Raw genomic sequence first — 19,321 nt, 5'->3', positions numbered from 1 at the left:
AGTAATTGTTCCTATTAATAGAAATCATTATTGTTATATTATTAAGTTAACCAATCGTCGTAAAAATACAATATCAAAGACATTTTAACAACTTTTAACTCATAAACAATTATAAAAACCGATGTCCATAATTTTAACTTAAAACTAAATAAATTCCATACAGACTTTCATTGTCACATCAACACAAATAAACAATTAGATCATTAAACACTAGTCTGCGTTCACATTAACTTTAAACATAAATGTCAAATTATTCGTTAAAATTAAAAATGGTGGCAAAGGCGCTGAAATGGCAGCACTGGGGTGGCATTATAAGTGCCTGGAGTCATTGGAGTCCATTGAATGGACTAATGGCTTATGGCGTAAGATTCAGATTTCAGACGCGCTTGGACAGTTTATGTTATATAACCTACTTTAATTTAAATGTTTATAATTTTATTTCATTACTTCGTTTTTTACTTTGAATAAAATAATCTCCAATCAAAAATTAATAGAAAGGTTAGGTCAGTTTATTCCTCTAATATTTATTGATAGGTATACATATTGTTTCTGAACTATATATATACGATATATAAAAATGTTTACCTCACGAGGCATCACGATTTTAAATTACTAGCGATCCGTCCCGACGTCCCTACGTCAGATGCTTAGATATTAGATATTTATGTCACGAATTTTCATTAAAATCTCAGTTAATAAGCCGTAGAACACAAGTAATCTCTTTATAGTTGTAAATAATATAATTGAAACGAGTACTTAAGAATGTCTTATTTTTAAAGATACCTATTCACAAAATTAGTAGTCATGAAAATATTTTCGTATCAATAATAAATTATTTATATATTTTTTGACTTAATAGTAGTATTTTTCAGTTAATCAGTACCTAAAAGAAAGACCTTATATAGAAATGAACGTAACTATACTTAGACCTCTACGCCAAATTTTAAATCATCCAAATTATTGGTATATATATATATATATATATATATATTTTAATTTATAGATAAAAGCGTGTTTAAATGAGAAGCAAAGTTGTTTCGAAATAGAAACAATAAACCTCGCGTTAATTAATAGATTTTTTTAACATAAAAGATTGTGCGTATAATAATAATAACGAAGACCAAAATTTCGGTGTGAAATAAAGATTACTTGACAGTGTAGCACAGAGTGTATCCGATTTATGATCTGTGGATTGTAACAGATAATACACACTATCAATATTTATATTATTCGGGTTCTTTTTTTGTGTTACCAGTTGATTACTATTATTGTAATTTTTAGTTCGTTATCGCACCAAAACCAAATTTAACACATATCTATATTTAAAAACATGCCAAATATATGCCAAACATTGCAGTTTACCTGAGTAAGGTTGGTATTTCGAGGCTGATAATATTCTTAAAATTCCAAAGTTAGTTTTCTAAAGTTATAAAACAAAAATAAACAGTTTTTTTTTTCAAAACGATACCTTAAAAGACAAAATAATATATATCGGTTTATTCATATCAAAGTATTAAAAATTTTAATCTTTATATTAAAAATATTTTAATGTGTTCGTGCTCTTAGACTTATTTTATCGATATATGGATATAAGTGTATGTTATAGCTATGCTATGAGAAATTCATGATTACTTACACACACAAGTAATATTAAAAAGTTGAAATTATATGCAAATAATAATATTTCAAGAACACAATAATTAAAATCGAATGTGACAAAGTTCCATATCAATTTATTCATACAATTTAGGGTTGCAATTATTAAAAATATGTGACGATTTATTTTGAAAAGGTTCTTTTTAATTCCCAAATCCGTATATGTATTATTGTGAGGGTCTACAGAATCAGTCGGAATAAAATAATTTGTTATTGTTTCGCGGATAAAATTGAAGGAACGAATCGAAAGGTATTTTTTCATGTATGTTATTCTAATTTATCTAAGTCAAGTTAAACCTGTTTCTATGTATCGAAACTATACTAATTTCGTGCTTCAAAGGTCGAACAACATTAAATATAAAATTTATAAGTGAAAACTACAATATTATGGTAAATACTTGCATTAATCACTAACATATTTTATCATACAGTTATAGAATAGTCGAAAGCAACGATTTTGTTATTCGTTCGACTTATAACGATGATCTAAATTAGTCATTTGTGTTATTGACTTTCACGAATCTCGTATTTTTTGAAGTGATTATTTATAAAATTACATTTAATTAAAGCATGATCATTTAACGAAAATTTGCATTAATTATCATTATTGAACAATTGTAAAATGGTAAATTGCTTATTTATACGTAAGATATTTCGTTAAAATAGGCTCTGGTAGTATATATTTTATGTAACGAAATATAACAACACGTAGCCTTAACGTTCGACAGATTTGCATAAGCAATTACAACACTGTTCATATAATTTATTTACAAATTGCCTTAATAATATTTTTTTACATTTTTTTTTTTTTTTAATTTATGATGAACATTGCAATATAAACGGTTATAAATAATTACTGAGCTGATTTTGATGCTAATATTAAACATAATAGTTTAAAATATTAACCCTTATAAATACTTTAATTACATTTATTTCAATTAAAATATTTTATTACAATAATTCATTTAAACCTCTTCTCTGTTATTACAGAGTAATTATTCATCAAGATGTCACTGAAGAATGCAAAGCCTGAAAAAAAGAAACCTCGAGCAATGCCAGTTGAAACTATTGTCACACGTTTCAAATCGGCCCAACAGAAAAGACTCCTTGAAAAAGAACAAACAAAACCAACGGCAAAGTCAAAAAACATAAACTCATGTAAAAAGTCAAAATCAAACTTAAAAAAGGTCACATCAGTAGAAAAGAAGTCACCTAGGCAAAAAAAGGTGAAAAAATTAGTGGAAAATGATAACACAAAGACAATTGAGGAACCACAGATTGAGAATAAAGAATATTATCCAAATAAACTTAAAAGGAAGGTCCTTAATGCAAGAAGATTTCTCGCTCCGAAGCCCAATTGTAAAGTTATATGCGGAACAAAAAGTGTCAATAAAAGGAAACTACACATCCCTCAACGAGGTAAGCATATATTTTTATTAATATATATTAAATATACTCTGTCTGTTACACTTTCACCGCAAAAATACTGAACAAACTGAAATTTCATCATAATCAAATTAGGTATTAAGCAGGATAGAACCCCAAGGAAGGACAGTCTACTTATTTATAACTTAAACCTATGATCGCCCCCATAAAACATAGGTGAAGTGACAATCTTAAACTAGTTGAGTATAATTGTTGTATTAGGAATTATCTCAAGATTGATCTAATGCCTCAAGGCATGCTCTTTCTGTCAGAATGAAGTTAAACAGATATACTATGCAAATAATACTAAAATTAATCAATATAATATTTAATACTGATATAAATGAACAGACATCTACAATAAGAAATGAGTTTATATTATTTTAGTAAAGATTAATTGATGAAACCGCTTAACAAATATACATAAAACTTATACGAGAAGAAGGCAAAAGATCACACGGTCGAATACCCACCCACTGGTCCGACCAGATTCAAAATATAACAGTACTCAATATTGTATCTTCAGTAATGAAACATAAGAAAAAGAAGAGAGAGAGATAGAAAATGCATAGTTTTTAAATTTAGACTTTCAATGTGTCAAATATGAGTAAAAAATGCAAATATATTCGACTTAAGGTTAAACTAAAATAGAAAGGAAATTGTGTATATAAGGAATATATATATGTTGCAAGAACAGATAAGGTCTTTTAGTTTCATGGAATTTGAAAGACATTGTTAAAACAAAGTACTCTTTGTAGCAGAGTTGGCTTAATAATTAGACAATGTAGGCAAATAAAAAATTTTACAAATTGATTTAAAAAAATTCTTCGACGGCAAATATTTTTCTTAACCGAATAACATGTTAGCATATCATAATTATTAAGAAGAAAAAATAGAATAGAAAAAAATATTTTTGATAGCTAGAAAAAAATGTTGCTTGAGACATGTATTGCCTAGATGCCGACATTGTTTAACCAAGACAGGACCATCGGTGAATTAAAACATGAATAGAAGTATGTTGATTGTTGCGAGACTATTTGTTACTAGTATATCCAAAGTTTAAGGTCAACAGACAGTTGAAAAATTAGACAAAAATAATCCAATGTTTTTTTTTCTTTTTTCAATATTCCTTATTGTAAATTGATGGTAAAAAGTCTTTTATTATTGACATTGACATAACAAGATTACATCCCTTGATTGACCCAGATTGACTGCCTCTCTAAAATATTTAAAAAGAAAGATTATTTAGAGGAAAAATTCTTGTTTTTCAACGGACTCTTAGCGGAATTACAATAAAAGTTTTATCACAATTGAATATTTTACATAGAAATGTATAGAAGGCAAATTTTTTTTATCTATACTAATATTATAAAAAGGTATCATCTGTTTGTTTGTATTTCCTTCTGTATGAATTTTCTGCAGACCAATGTAAGGAATAAATGAACCAATTCTAAGATTTATTTCACTGTTAGATGGCTTCAATATACTTGAGTGCTATATGGTATAAATATATTTATAACATAGTATTACCTCTTCATAAATTGTGACCATACAAAGAGACACACACACATAACCCGTGTTGCAATTAAGAAAAAAATAGATCTGTAATTTTTTTTTTTTTAAATTGTAATTTACTCATGTCATGAGACGGGCTTCTAATTATTTTTTCTCTAATAATTTAAACTCACAAGTTCTAAACTTCTATAATAATAATTATTTGTAACAAACATATTATTAATATTTATATATTCCAACTTAATATTACAAAAGTGATAGTCAATTTTTTTATTAGTTTTTTTTACACATTTACGTTTTGACTAACACATATAAAAAAAAAACAAGATATATTAAAAAAAAGGCACGTTGAGTTTCTTCCGCAAGTTCCGAACCAGTTTTTTTTTTTTTATTGACTTGATAAATAAGTGTTTAGTTTTAGTTAAAATATCTTAACATTTTTGACTTTTGACTTTTATTATATTTTATTTTGCATACATTCCTGCCGAGCCTTACAAGGCCACTATTAAATAATAATTGTTTTATGTATGTATATAGTATAAAAAAAGTCGCTTCTCGTCTGTACGATTAGATCTCTTTAACTATTCAACGGATTTTGATGCAGTTTTCATAAATAAACATAGTGATTCAAGATATATGAAAAATACATGCATATTGTTCTGGAATATTAGCCGAGAATTTTATGCTTGATTAAAGACCAAAATTCTAAAATTTGTACATAGGACCTTATTGGCCTTATTAGTATGTACTTATAGCAAAATAATTTAAAAAATATTGCATCATGATTTTTTTTATAATTTAGGTAGACAAACCAAGGGTCCGGTCGAATGTACCACTATGTGATGGTAAGTACCACCACCCGTAGACATTGACGTAAGATATTTTAATCATTCGCCACGAACCTTGGGAACTAAGTATTGTCCTTTGTGCCTACAGTTACAAAGCTCATAGTAGAATATATGATGACCTACCCAGACGAGCACGAAGCCCTACCAAGTCAAATTAACAACTGTATATACATTAGCGACAATTTTTTACTTTGAAGAATCTCTGAAATTAAATAAAAAATTATTTTTAGATTTATTAAATTTATTTTTTCAAGCACCAAGATAATATACTCATGAATATTACAATATAAAGAGTTTTTTTTATATCACATCAATAGCTAGTCTAAGCTTAAATCAAGTAAAACTGTGATGCGCATATATATACTAAAACCTTCTCCGAGACGTGCTTCATCTTTTGGTATAAGTTTTATGTATATTGGTTCAGCACTTAAATATAAGTCGCCATCCAATACAATTGATTTTACATATATTATTTTTACATTTCAGATATGAAATATGTAACTGAGCAAACGAAGGCTCAATGTGTCATCGATTCCGATAAACCTAAACAGAAGACTCAGTCACCAGAACTGAGTATCACAGACATGGTGCGGATAATCGAGGAGAACGGGAGCCTGGATGAGGAGGATTTGTTGGAAATATTGACGTGCCCAAGTCCTGTGTGGTGGGAGGAACCTCCTGATGGATATATTGAAGGTAAGTTGTTCTTTTGACTTATATCAAGGGCGTTTTTTGGGTTTTTCTGTTGAAACATTTCCAAACTCGGGTACCTCGGAATACACTTACCTAAAGACTTGTTCTTCAACTTTTTTCGGTGTGAGTGCTGTTCCGACGGGCTATGAAGTGCACGTTTATTTGTGCACACATTTATGCACTATGCCATGCGCCGTGCAATTTGCTATATAAATAAAGAGGCCATCATTAAAAAGTTTTCTGTAATTATGTCGTCTAGCCGATTTCGGTAACGGCGGCTGATCTAAAAGGAGACCAGACAACTACGCTGGACGTATCATCTTTAATAATACAATCTGAATTTTGTATTCTCTAATTACAGAAGCGCTGTTCTCTCAAGATCGTCCAGAAAAAACTATAAGTGTCAAAAATCAAATAAAAGAAGAACAAAAGAAGGATGTCGAACGAAAACGAAACAAAGAAGACAAACATGAAATGAATAACAACAGCGATAAAACAGACTTGCCGGAATCGTTAGATATAAATATAGAGAGTCGAGACAAAAGCTTCATCAATAAACGATGTAAATTAGAAACTCTTTTAGGTATAATTAAAAACAAAGGCGTCAAGCCGCTCATTAATAAAACAAATTCCAATAAAAATGAATTGGATCCCGTTAATAATAATGAAAAGGATTGCCCAAAGGTTAAAGTCAAAGAAGAAGTCCCGGAACATTTTGACGTGAAGGAAACAATTGAAGAAGTAAAAAGTAAAAGAAATTCAGAATGTACGGACGAAGAATTCATTGAATTTAGAGACGATGAAATTTTGAGACATTTGGAAAATCTAGAAATACCAGTCGAAGTATCCGTAAAGAATAATGATTCGGAAGAAAACGAAGATGTTACTGAACATACACAATCAAGGAGAATATCAATTGAGTCGAACACGAGTGACAAAAATATGTCCGCAGAATATTTAGATTTGAGTTTGCTCGATGACGACGAGGCTGATAACACACTATACGCTTGTAAAACAATCAAAAGCGAATCTACTCTTGATGAATTAAAGCAAGAAAATGATGAATCTGAACATATTAACGAACCATCAGACAGGCTACCTAGAATACAAAACGATTTCAACAAAACTAATGACAAAGACGAAGACAATAATGACAAAACAGTCAGTACAGATGACAATAACACGAAAATTTATAAAAAAAACCTTGATAATGAATTTGTAACAGTTTATAAAATAATTAATAATGATACTTTGAACGAGACGGACGAACTTGACAGGCATACAAGTGTAAACATAGATAAGATAAAAGATACAAAAGATATGGTTGATAGAAAAATTAATTCATACTACAAACAATGTAAGAAGATACCCACTTTAAAGTTAAAACTCGTTAAGGAATCCACAGACAAGTGTAATCGTTATAAAAGTAAAGCAATCACCATATCGGACAGCGATAATGTCAAATATTGCTTCATTTGCTCATCAATATTTGACTCGGAGAAATGTAATTACTGTCTACGGAAGACATTGAAAAGAAAATTGAACGAGTACTCTTGCGATGTGTGCGGTTTGATAGTTAATACTAAACATGAAATGATTAAACATTTAAGTACACACATTTGAAGATATTGAGTTATTAAATGTGGCTTTGTTATTGTAAATGTTTCTACAAATCCATCTGGGTAGGCATGTTTTCATAATTTATTCTTCGGTCAAACAGTACTTTGTTTGTTCCCCTTTGAAGGTAGGTGCGAGTGTGCAAATGTCTGTGAGCGTTACTGACCACCAGGCTGGTTATCTATTTTAAATAAGATGTGGATGTATATAGATGTGTTTGTAAATAAAATGATACTAGTGACTGAATATACTGGTCGAATATACAAGTAAAACACATGGATTTAACAATTCAATAGATCTTGGCTCAATAAGTTAAAAATATGATTATTTTATCATATAATTATTATATATATATGTGTATATAAGTCTGTACATTAGAATGGTATATGAATAATTAATACTTTTATCCTTAGTGTAGTTTCATAGTTAACATTATGATTTATAGTCGACCCATCTCAATAAATGGACTTTATGATGAAAAAATATTTTCCAAATCGGTCAGACAGAAATTCATAATATTAGAAATTAAATTGAAACCATCTCATGTATGTATATAAATGGACCTAGTTGTAAGTACATTTTAGTTTTCTGAATTTTTTCGAAATTTGTACATTTTTTTTTTTTTTTAGAGTTCACAGAGAATATTTCACTAATGTCAGTTGCGATTTATAATGACTAACCCTATTTATGACATATAACCGCCATAGTATATATTTGACATTACGAAATGATAACTCATTGAAATAGTTAAGGATGTTAACTCCAAATGTATATACGCTCAAAACGCTTAACTACCTTTCTTAAGTAGTCGAATAATAATTAAATCAATGTAATTAAATGTATTAATTAATAAACAAACTCGCGTTAAAATTCTGACATAATCAATTTGACATTCGAAGGAAGACCTTGTTCAACTAATGTACATTAATCTTTATGATTTTTTTCTAAGTGTTGACTTTAAAATGTATTAATATTAAAGCGTTCGTATGCAATGATTATATCTGTTAATCTTAGCCCTTCGTAATTAAATCGCAGGAGTTATGATAAATAAACCTCAACTTGATAATAGATCTAGATAGTGTCGCATTATAAAAGAACTAAAACAAACGCTATGCTTGACACTCGCCGAACGTCATACTTCTTTACTAGTGTGTGTGTGTACTCAGTACAGTCTATTGGACAGTATTTTTTGTCGACACTTTCACTTTGACAATATATCTTGATAAGAATTAACAAAAATGACCTTGACCTCGATATCTATTTATTGTCTGTGGTGTTTATTGTGTTCTTTTTAATTTAAGCGAAGTTGTCAGAACACTTTAATTCACTTTGGAAGTGAATTAAAGTGGATATAAGTAGTTAAAAGTAGTGTAGTATTATAATCGAGAACTGTTTATAGTGAGTAATATTAGAGATATTAACAAATCTCATGGACTGTGTTAATATTAAGGTTTGTTTATATCTTCTCTTCCTGCCGTTGGAATATACATTTTACGAAAAGATCTTATACATATTAATATTTAAAAATAAACTTGTAGTGACATTATAACATACCTTTGCGTCAGTCTCGTTTCAAGAATAAAAAAAAAAAAATTAAAACCTATAAAATAATCTTTAAAATATTGGAAAGTATATTCGTCTCTTTCTAGCAATAGTTTTTACACATAACGAGTTCTCTTTCATGTCAAAGTTGGCATGACTTATATGAATTTGACATTTTTAGATTTTTTTTTTCATGTGATTATTTTCAGTAAATTGTTTCGTTTAATATAATTTCTTGTAATGAAGTAAAATATAGCAATTTTGTATGTAAATGTATGTAATTAGTATCATTATGATATTCTTATATGTATATAAAAGGTTATACAGTGAAAATACGTGAATAAAATTATGAAGATTATATGGATATTTATTTTTCAATGCTTTACTTGTTGCTGTGCTGGATGTTGTCCATGATATTGTAGTCTTATTAAGTTTTCGAGCGAAATTATTTCAAAACTAGCTGCTAATATCTTACCTATACATTCGAATCAAGTTTTAAACCGAAAAACTCACAAGAGGTGGATAACTAATCAAATATTGTAACGCCAAACAGCAATACTTACTGAATACTGAAAACTCACGTAAATATTTAAGTCCAACTCAACTATTTGAGACGCCGTTAAGTTTAAAATTCACACAATCAAACGTCAGTTTTAAGCATCACACAAATGGTAGTGCCTACTCTGGGACCACCATACTTTAGACGGAATTGGAAAATTAAATACAGTGGATTTAAGGTATAACGACGATAAGGGGACCACGGTTATTTCGTCGTTACACCCGGATGTCGTTTCAGGCAAAGGCAAAAAGATACAGACTTTTAACAGATTTTTAAGGATTTGGACTCAAAGCACTCTAATATTTTATCACGGTTTTTCCTCATCATTATTGCACAAATCAGCATTGTTTGCACCATTTTTCAATTTTGAAACGATTTCCGCCTTTTCTTTAACAGTGAACGTGCGTCTAGGTGCCATACTTATTCAAAAGTTTATTATACACAGTTGCTACCTAATTACCTAGCTAAAAAACAAAAAGTAAGGGCGCATTTTCATTGGTCGATAAGGGCCGCATTCGGGGTGCGGGAGATTTCTGTAACGCATGCCATAGGGCCCGCAAAGAGTTTATCGTTTTCACTGGTCGTCAGAGCCCGCATACGGGGTGCGGGTGATTTCTATAACGCATATATATATATCAATATATGAATGCGGATATCACCCGCACACGTTTAATCGACCGAGTTATCGACCAGTGGATTTCATTGGTTGTTAGCTCGCATGCGGGTACTCCCCGCAATCGGGCTAACTACCGACTTATCGACCAATGAAAATGCGCCTTAAAGGTTGCTGACCATCTGTGTGGATGTAAACAAAAGATAAGAAAGCTCTTTTGTGTCTTTGGCGGCCGACTCCGGTCGCAACATCTGATTTTATTACAAACTATTCAATAAAAACAGTCGCTACGTCCGAACTCGACGTTACATTCAAAGTCGCTATAGCCATATGTTTGTACATACTGTAGTATGCTTTAATTCAAGGGACTCAGATTTAACGTCGCTATAGACGAATGGTCGCTACAACCAAGGTCGTAATAAATGAAATCCACTGTATATGAATTTTAAGTATAACTAAACATCCGCCACTTAAACAGGCATCTTTAACTCATAATTTATAGAACGTCATTTAACAAATATGCCCTTTCAAATTATAAGATTTGAGACGCCGTCAAATTATTGGTACGATCGTAAATTTGTTTTCATTGCAACAAATTATTATAAACCGAACGTAAAATAAACTGAACATCGAAAAGGAACTGTTTTAATTTAATATTTTCACAAACAAACATTTGAGAGAAACTCAGCTAATGGCGCCCTTATGAGTAACGTTTGAGAATTACATTTAAATTTAGCTGAGTTTACGGAGTTTTAGTGAATTAGTTCAACTACTGTGGCAATGTTAATGAGCAATGGTACCACTCACCATTAGGTAGACTGCCTCGCTATTTTAAAAATAATAAAAAAATCGTGCCATTAATGGATTCGAGTGACAGAATAATTGGTAGCCCATTGACGATCGAAAGGATAGTTATGAAGAAGAATATCTAGGCGGTGGTGACCACATACCAACACTATTAATTTAAACACGGCAGTAATAAGTAGGTATATTAAAAGATTAATAATAAAACACAGATTTTAATGAACAATTTTATTGTTTAATTTCAGATCTTCGTTTCGTTGATCGTTCACCACATTGCGAATGATATAACATGTCAATCGATAATATATCCAATTCACTCAAACGATTCACACGACCCATAGACAAGGTGCGATGCCAAAGACGGTCCTTGAAATTAAAATTATAATCACGAATTGCAATGCTTTTTTAAATTTATTTATCCGTTCGTTCATTATTCTGCACTAATATGAAACTAAAAATGAATGAATGTGAAACGGTATGTCTGTCTGTTGCTCTCTCATGGCCAAACCATTCGATTTTTTTGGCTCCTGATACCAACCTTTAAACATGCGAGCGAATACCTAGTTCTATACATAAAATCTATTTTTGGTACGTGTGTATGTGTGACCGAACTTCTTGAAGCTGTTGGACCGATTATGGTGATATTTTTGTGTGTATTTGAATGGGTCCTTGGATAGCTTAGATTTGACCACAGGTGTAGCTGCGATCGAGTAAATAAAATTCCTATTTCACATGGAAAATATCGGGACGGAACGCTGGTTGCTTTACAATATTTTTTATTTAGACCTATGGTCTCTAAACGCAGCTTTATTTGGTTTTCACATCAAGAAGTTCTTAGAAACAGCCATGAGTTTGGCAATACGATACCGTACCTCGGATAGCACGTAAAACCGTTGATCCTGCTCCTTCTCCGTGTATCCGTGTAATTGTTGATTATAATTGACATTAATTTCCAGGATTATGAAATTGATCTCACTGTTTGCACATATACAAGTCCGCGATAACGTATCCTTTTTTTTTTCTTTTTGTTTAACGAGGAGGAAATGCATTTACGCATGCCGCCCGGTCGGGGGACCGGGACGGGTATATGGGACTCAACCGGGAACCAATGCCCCGTGCCAGGGCACGCTAGTGCTAATGCCCTGTCCTACCCACTAAAACTATCCTCGGGTTTCCACCATGCCGCCGAGTGGTGAGGCCACGGGATCGCCAAAGGACGATAACGTATCCTGCGTATACGTTAGGAGGACATAAATCTATTCGATACCTGCATAGGTTGCACCGTAGTCTGCCCAAGGTCGCAGTTCCCACACATATAGTTCGCAGACGCGTGACTTACACTGCTGAAGTCATATGGGATCGCCGAGATCCACGCGGCCTCGGGAGCCTTCTCGAGAAAATGTTCCTTGCCTTAAATGATTTTGAAACCTTGTTTAATCTTGGTACTGGTGTTACAATCAGCAAACATTTGCTTCTTTTTAATTGATACGGTTGACACTATTCTGTGACTTAGATAAAATAAAGTAAAGCTTTCATTCGAGAAGATGATAAGTTTGCGAGTTTGGGGATACAATTGGTAGAATTTCATTGTGTCTTGGTCTAACACATGCAATTTTCTACAAGACGTTTTCCTTCACCGAACACGAAATGAATAATAAAAATAAATTAAGCACATGAAAATTCACTGGTGTTTCCCGTAACTAGTGTTTGCCGGTTCTTCTCGATAGAATCTCCATTCCGAACCGGTGGTAGTTTCACTTAACATCATTTGTTAAATGACGATTCAAAAGTGCTCGTAAAAGCCTACTTGAATAAAGTATATTTTGATTTCATATATCAATGAGTCTTACTTTTGGGAATCAGAACAGAAACGATCGCCTTTAGACGTGGGCGTAGCCACGGGCCAAAACTAGTAAAGAATAAATTACCCTTTTCAACATTCTTCCAATTGATGATGACGTAGTTGTCTCGGTCGTAACGGTTAGACATCATATGAACGCCAAGGATCCTTAGCAAGTTATTAATGACGTGCCCGGTGTGGCCAGGCGCACCTCGCAGGAACGATGACAACTTTATTTCCTGTAATTTGGTAAATACTTGGTGCAGGTCTATCCTGATAAGTACAACCCACATATTTTGCCGCCCATGAGCGATACTTAGAATAGTTATGTTCCGGTTTGAAAGATGGGCGAGCCAATGTAACTGCAGGCGCAAGAGACATATAATCTTAGCTCCTAAGGTTGGCGACGCATTGGCGATGTAAGCAATAAGTAACGTTTACATATATATAAATACATGGTCACGCTTTAGATCTAAATCTACACTTGTCAATAATCAAAAGAAAAACGTTTTTAAATTTCTTGAACTTTAATTGTTTTTGATATTTTTTTTAAACGAAATTCACTTATTTTCTTTTTAATAAATGTTAATTTAAATAATATTAAATTGAATCATAAAATAGTAAATTCACTAATCGTCGGATGCCCCACGTTGGGTGCCATTTGCATAATTATTATAGTTGCTATTATAGGTACGGAATCTATAATTGAATATCTTTAATTTTTGTTGTTGCCTGTGCACCCAGTTGGACTGAACAAGTATTTTTTTATGATATAGGTTGGCGGACGAGCAAATAGTCCATCTGATGGTAAGTGGTCACCACTGCCCATAGACAATTGCGCTGTGGGAAATAGCAATGGTTACTATTACATCGCCAATGCGCCATTAACCCTTATCACCCTTGTGCCTGTAGTTACACTAGCTCACTCACCCTTCAAACCGGAATATAACAATACTTAGTACTGCCGTTTGGCGGTAGAATATCTGATGAGTGGTACCTACCAAGACGGGTTCGCACGCAGCCCTACCACCAAGAAAATAGTATCGGGAACGCATGAAAACCGTTATAAGTTAGAATAATTGGCCCTCTCACATTGATAACTTATCTGATTCCAGCTCTTACCTGCTTACCCCCTCCATATCCGAACAACGGCATGTCATCCCCTTCTTTACCAAACCAAATATAATTTTTCTCTGTCAATTCATCATTATCAATAATTTCTTGAAACGATACACAAGTAAAACGTGCTATAGCCGTCATTGCGTCTTGAAGGGTGTTATAATCTTCTGATTTTTCTACAATCATGATCAAAGAGATTAAATATTTATATGTATATTATCAATATTAGTTCGTCTTAAGTTGGTTAGTGTTTGTAAAAATATTAAAACGTTTTAAAAATTAAACTTAGGCACGCGAAGTTCGAAGCAAGATGGCCACGAACAAATTAATTCATCGTTTTAATTTATCCTTTGATCTGCCAAAAAAAGATCACGTGGAATCGAGCTATGAAGAGGCGGGAGAAAATTTCATTGAGATAGTGTCTTGAACACTTTTCTTACAGATATAATTTTATGTTTGTAAGGTATCAGCTGCTAAAAAGTTATTAGTTAACAAAAAAAATGTTTATTCAGCCTGTTTTTTAATCCAACAGGCTTTAAATTACCCACAGCTTGGCTACAGCTTTTATCTTGAGAATAAGGTTAGGGATCTTATTTCACGTCACTATTCAATAGTGGCTTACTACAAACAAAAATACTCCAAAAGCGAATAATATAACAACGATAAGGTCCGTTTATCTTCAATCCTATGTTTATGCATTATTCTCAAATCTCAATATGTATTCTGTAAAGTTTTGTATGTACGGAAAAATATTAATGATTTTATGAGAAAATGTGATTCTCATAGAACAAACAAAAACTTGTAGCTCCTGTTACTCGACTTCATAGAGTCAGTAACTCTTTTGTGGGGCAATGTATACGGTTTTTACAACAGGATCCCAGAAAGCGTTCAAAAAGCTTCTGTTGCCAAATTTAAATAAAATGGTTAAGGAACGCTTGTATGTGAAAGTTTACTATACAATTAGTGAGCTTATGATTGATAACACACCTTGGGAATTAAACGATCGCCTCCTGACTATTTCTAATCATATTCAATATATTTACTTAATTAGAATGACAAAAAAAGGACCCGCTGGATTTCGTTCGCCGGTTCTTCTCAGCTCAGGGTGTTTCCTTTTCCGAACCGGTGGTAGTATTTAATTTGACTATCAATAAGTATAATGCTTCTATATTGAATAAAGGAGTTTGAGTTTGACTCATTTGCACGTTTGCCTTTCTTAAAATTAAAAAAAAAGAACTCACTCAAATCCTCGTCGATTCCACACATAACGATTCCGTTCGGCCACAATTTGTCACTATAATAATCCAAGTTTTCATCGTTTATCAGTGGATATTCAGAATAATTGTCAAACGTACGTCTTTGTATTATCTGTAACGGTTGATATATGCGACCGCATTCCGATTGGTACATGGAGTTTATATAATTCCGATTCTTCGTCGATAAAAGTGTATCTGTTGATTGTGAATCCTGAAAATTTTAATGGATTGTTTACAGCTTCCAATTTTCATCTCTAATGGCCGGGGCCGGTCTTGCAAGAGATTGTTAGGTAGGTAGAGGGACTGATCACATATTCTACCGCTGAACATCAATACTTTTTTTTTATGGCGTTGTTTGGCGGACGAGCATATGGGCACCTGATGGTACGTGGTCACCACCGCCCATAGTCATAGGCACTGTAAGAAATATTAACCATTCCTTACATCACTTATGCGCCACCAACCTCGGGAACTAAGATGCTCTGTCTCTCGTGCCTGTGGCTCACATTATTACACTGGCTCACTCACCCTTCTAACCGGAACACACAGAGTACTGTCATTTGGCGGTAAAATATCTGATGAGTGGGTGGTACCTACCCAGGCGGGCCTGCACGAAGCCCTTATTACATTACAGGCTCTATGTACATTGCATCTTAACTCCCAAGGTTGGACGCTCTTGGACGCTGTAGGAATGGTTAATATTTCTATCAATCGGCGTTGATGACCATTTTTGCTGTTACACTAAGAGAAGAAAATGACCGAATGTATAAATTACCTTGTTTTAACGTCTAGGCATATATAGTGCTAGTTGTCGCTTGCGAGTTCACTCACGTTTAGTTAGCTTAGCATTTTACTCGTCAAGTATTGGCATAATATAGTAGAATTTGTCCTTTCTGGGATTCAAATTTGCTTCACAAATTCTTTAAATTCAGTTCAGTGGTATGAGCGTGAACGAGCGGCAGACAGACTTCCTTATTTATAATATAAGTATAAATAATACCGAACCTACAGCTTTACCCGCGCAAATATTATAAATCACAAACTTCCAACTCCGGTTTTACCTCCTTAGGGATGGAGTTTCATAACATCCGTTCTTAGCGGATGTCTACACCCTATAAGGCACCTACCCGCCAAATTTCAAGTTTGTAGGTGTTATAGTTTCTGAGATTTCATGATTAATCAGCGAGTGGTATTTCGCTTTTATATGTATAGATTTAACAGTACGCCAAAAGGCTATATTTGAGTAGGTTATATGCCGGAGGACTCCGTACTAATATTTAGTATACCGTGTAATTAGTATTTAAAGAAATTTATAATATTTAAAGTTGAATTAACTTACCTCATCTTCGAACTTCTTAAGTAAGTCAAAACTATTTATCGCTGATCCTAAAATAAATTAATGTTCATATATCATCATTAATAAGATATTGCAATCGTAAGTATATTTTATCTGTCTGAAGAAAATACCTCATTAAAACTAATCTTCCAATTAGTAAAAAATAGTTAAATTGTCTATGCCCAAACATTAATGTCATTTATTGTTTTCTATTCTATGAATATCATCTATAACATGACAGTACGTCAAAGTCTGTGTCATACACGAGTAGCCATGACAGCTATATGTCAGACAAATCATCACGGAGAACTTTAGGTACTACAACGGAATTCTCACCAGTTTACTCTTAACACATTGTCTTTGTCTAAATTTACCATTTCGATATAAATTGTTTTGATATATTTATGTAGCCAGTTCTGAATGTCAACTAATTAATAAAAGTGGTAATTGTCTATGGATTTAAGTCGTCTTAATGAGAGCTCTGTTTGTGTACACGATTTGACACTACGTGACTAAGCCAAGGCCCGATTCTTCGAACAAATTAACCGTTTATCGCAATCGCAATGAAACGTAATCGTTGTTGCAGAGTTTTCTACAAACGTAACGATCCAGTTGCGGTTAAAGTTAGACCTGACTATAATCGGGAACATATGTTATTGGAATTTGTCCCCAGAAGGCTGAGTGAGTAGGATCTATGCCAGATACCCTTACCATAAAAAAAAGTTATTAGAGCGTCTACAGAGTATTAAGAAATATACGATAGACAGACTACATACAATATGACAATTTTGCATCGACATTATATTGTGTTTAAATTAAAGTTACTTTCTTAAGAATAAAAACGAATAAATTTTATACCATTTGGATTAATGCTTGCTTTTAGCATCTCCACGACAATCCTCGCTATATCCTTTTGGTTCAGACATTTATAGCCGATGGGCATATCCTATATTGAATACAAAAAAAAAATTAATACTTGAAGAAAAAACAACGAGTGAATAAATCGAACTGTTTAATCATAAAAACTTGTAGCACACATCTGTACGTCGTTACGTCGCTAGCCACTTATTAGCCACTCCAAGCGCATACCACATTTGTACCACATTGTTACATCGTTAGCCACTTATTAGTCACTCCTAGCACATACTACATCTGTACCTCATCGTTTCATCGTTAGCCACTTATTAGCCACTCCAAGCGCATACCACTTTTGTACCGCATTGTTACATCTTTAGCCACTTATTAGCCACTCCTAGTACATACCACATCTGTACCTCATCGTTTCATCGTTAGCCACTTATTAGCCCCTCCTAGCGCTTACCACATCTGTACCTCATCGTTACATCGTCAGCCATTTATTAGCAGCGTGTAATGACCCTCACCTGAGGGAGAAACTTACACCCAGATATGAAAAATTACTAAACTGTTACTTCCTTTATAAACAAATTAATATACTTACTATAACACTTTTGCTAAAGTCGTAAACAATTGGCATACAATGTTTCCACTTATCCGGATTACTTATATACAATATTCTGTCCCCATTACTGGTATTTAAATTCATCTGAGCTTGGAAGAATTTGATGCATATTTCGTTTTGAATTTGAGAAAATGTCGTCATGATAATGTCTTGAGAATGTGTGTCTGTTGATCAAATGATGTAGGTATATTTTATTCATTGAAATAAAACTAGTTTTTAACGGATTTAATCGCGTATATTACGGTGGTCACGGTCGTGGTCACGGGCAGAGTCTGCCTGTGACCACGAACACTGCAAAGTGCTCGAAACGTCGGGATGTTAAAATAATTAATATACGCGATTAAATCCGTTAAAAACTAGTTTTATTTCAATGTGTAATAATCGCGAAAATCTAAGACAACATTATATTTTATTCAAGTAGGATTATCACAAGCAATCTTGAATCGTTAATTTACAATATATTTTTACAAGATACCTGCGTTTTTTTTTAAATTATAGTGGTACCTTACATTCAAACTTATGGCCGGACCGATATAATTCGTATATACTATCGGCGTATGAAATTACATTTATATATCGTAGCGTAATATATTAAAAAAAAACGTGTTCGATCGCCTGTCACAGAGGCTTGGGTTTACTTTTTTTGGCGCGAAGTTTGGGTGCTTTGGTTTTTGTCTTTTAGTCGTTTTCGGTGGTTTATATAGACATAAATTCATTAATTTAAAGTAGTTTATATTATTGTTATTATACAATGAGATAGTTATTCTATTCTAGTAAGTCTATTACTTTTACTTCTGGTTGTAAATAATATATATATTTTTAATTAACGTGTTTTTATTTTATTTAACTGCCGTCAAATGGTGGAATTTTTGGCAGTATAAGATTATATTCTAAACAATAATTTCGATAAAATACCATAATCCTTGCTATTAATAGCGTAATGAACAATTCCGTTCTTCCAAATACTTCCAGTGACAAATTTTAAACATAATAATATCACACAAGTCAAACGCATTGT

General features: G+C 32.6%; 2 protein-coding genes across 2 annotated transcripts; one reads left to right on the top strand and one right to left on the bottom strand.

Annotated features, from left to right (window-relative positions):
* Nucleotides 1-1,797: 1,797 nt before the first annotated feature.
* On the top strand, nucleotides 1,798-9,489 carry LOC125075173 (uncharacterized protein MAL13P1.304-like). The gene is made up of 4 exons (XM_047686800.1): nucleotides 1,798-1,906; nucleotides 2,647-3,075; nucleotides 5,931-6,140; nucleotides 6,499-9,489. Exons 2-4 carry the CDS (start codon nucleotides 2,664-2,666, stop codon nucleotides 7,758-7,760), a joined length of 1,884 nt encoding a protein of 627 aa, XP_047542756.1. The 5' UTR covers nucleotides 1,798-1,906; nucleotides 2,647-2,663; the 3' UTR covers nucleotides 7,761-9,489.
* A 2,011-nt stretch (nucleotides 9,490-11,500) lies between these two features.
* On the bottom strand, nucleotides 11,501-19,321 carry LOC125075391 (zinc metalloproteinase nas-7-like). The gene is made up of 9 exons (XM_047687131.1): nucleotides 19,219-19,321; nucleotides 18,283-18,467; nucleotides 17,682-17,769; nucleotides 16,827-16,873; nucleotides 15,473-15,698; nucleotides 14,235-14,407; nucleotides 13,201-13,351; nucleotides 12,540-12,682; nucleotides 11,501-11,638 (listed from the first exon to the last, which is right to left on the bottom strand). Exons 1-9 carry the CDS (start codon nucleotides 19,316-19,318, stop codon nucleotides 11,501-11,503), a joined length of 1,251 nt encoding a protein of 416 aa, XP_047543087.1. The 5' UTR covers nucleotides 19,319-19,321.

The sequence above is a fragment of the Vanessa atalanta genome, chromosome 30, assembly GCF_905147765.1.
Source record: "Vanessa atalanta chromosome 30, ilVanAtal1.2, whole genome shotgun sequence".
Lineage (NCBI taxonomy): Eukaryota > Metazoa > Arthropoda > Insecta > Lepidoptera > Nymphalidae > Vanessa > Vanessa atalanta.
Note: the sequence above shows the minus strand (reverse complement) of the source record. Positions and strands in the feature narration are given on the sequence as shown.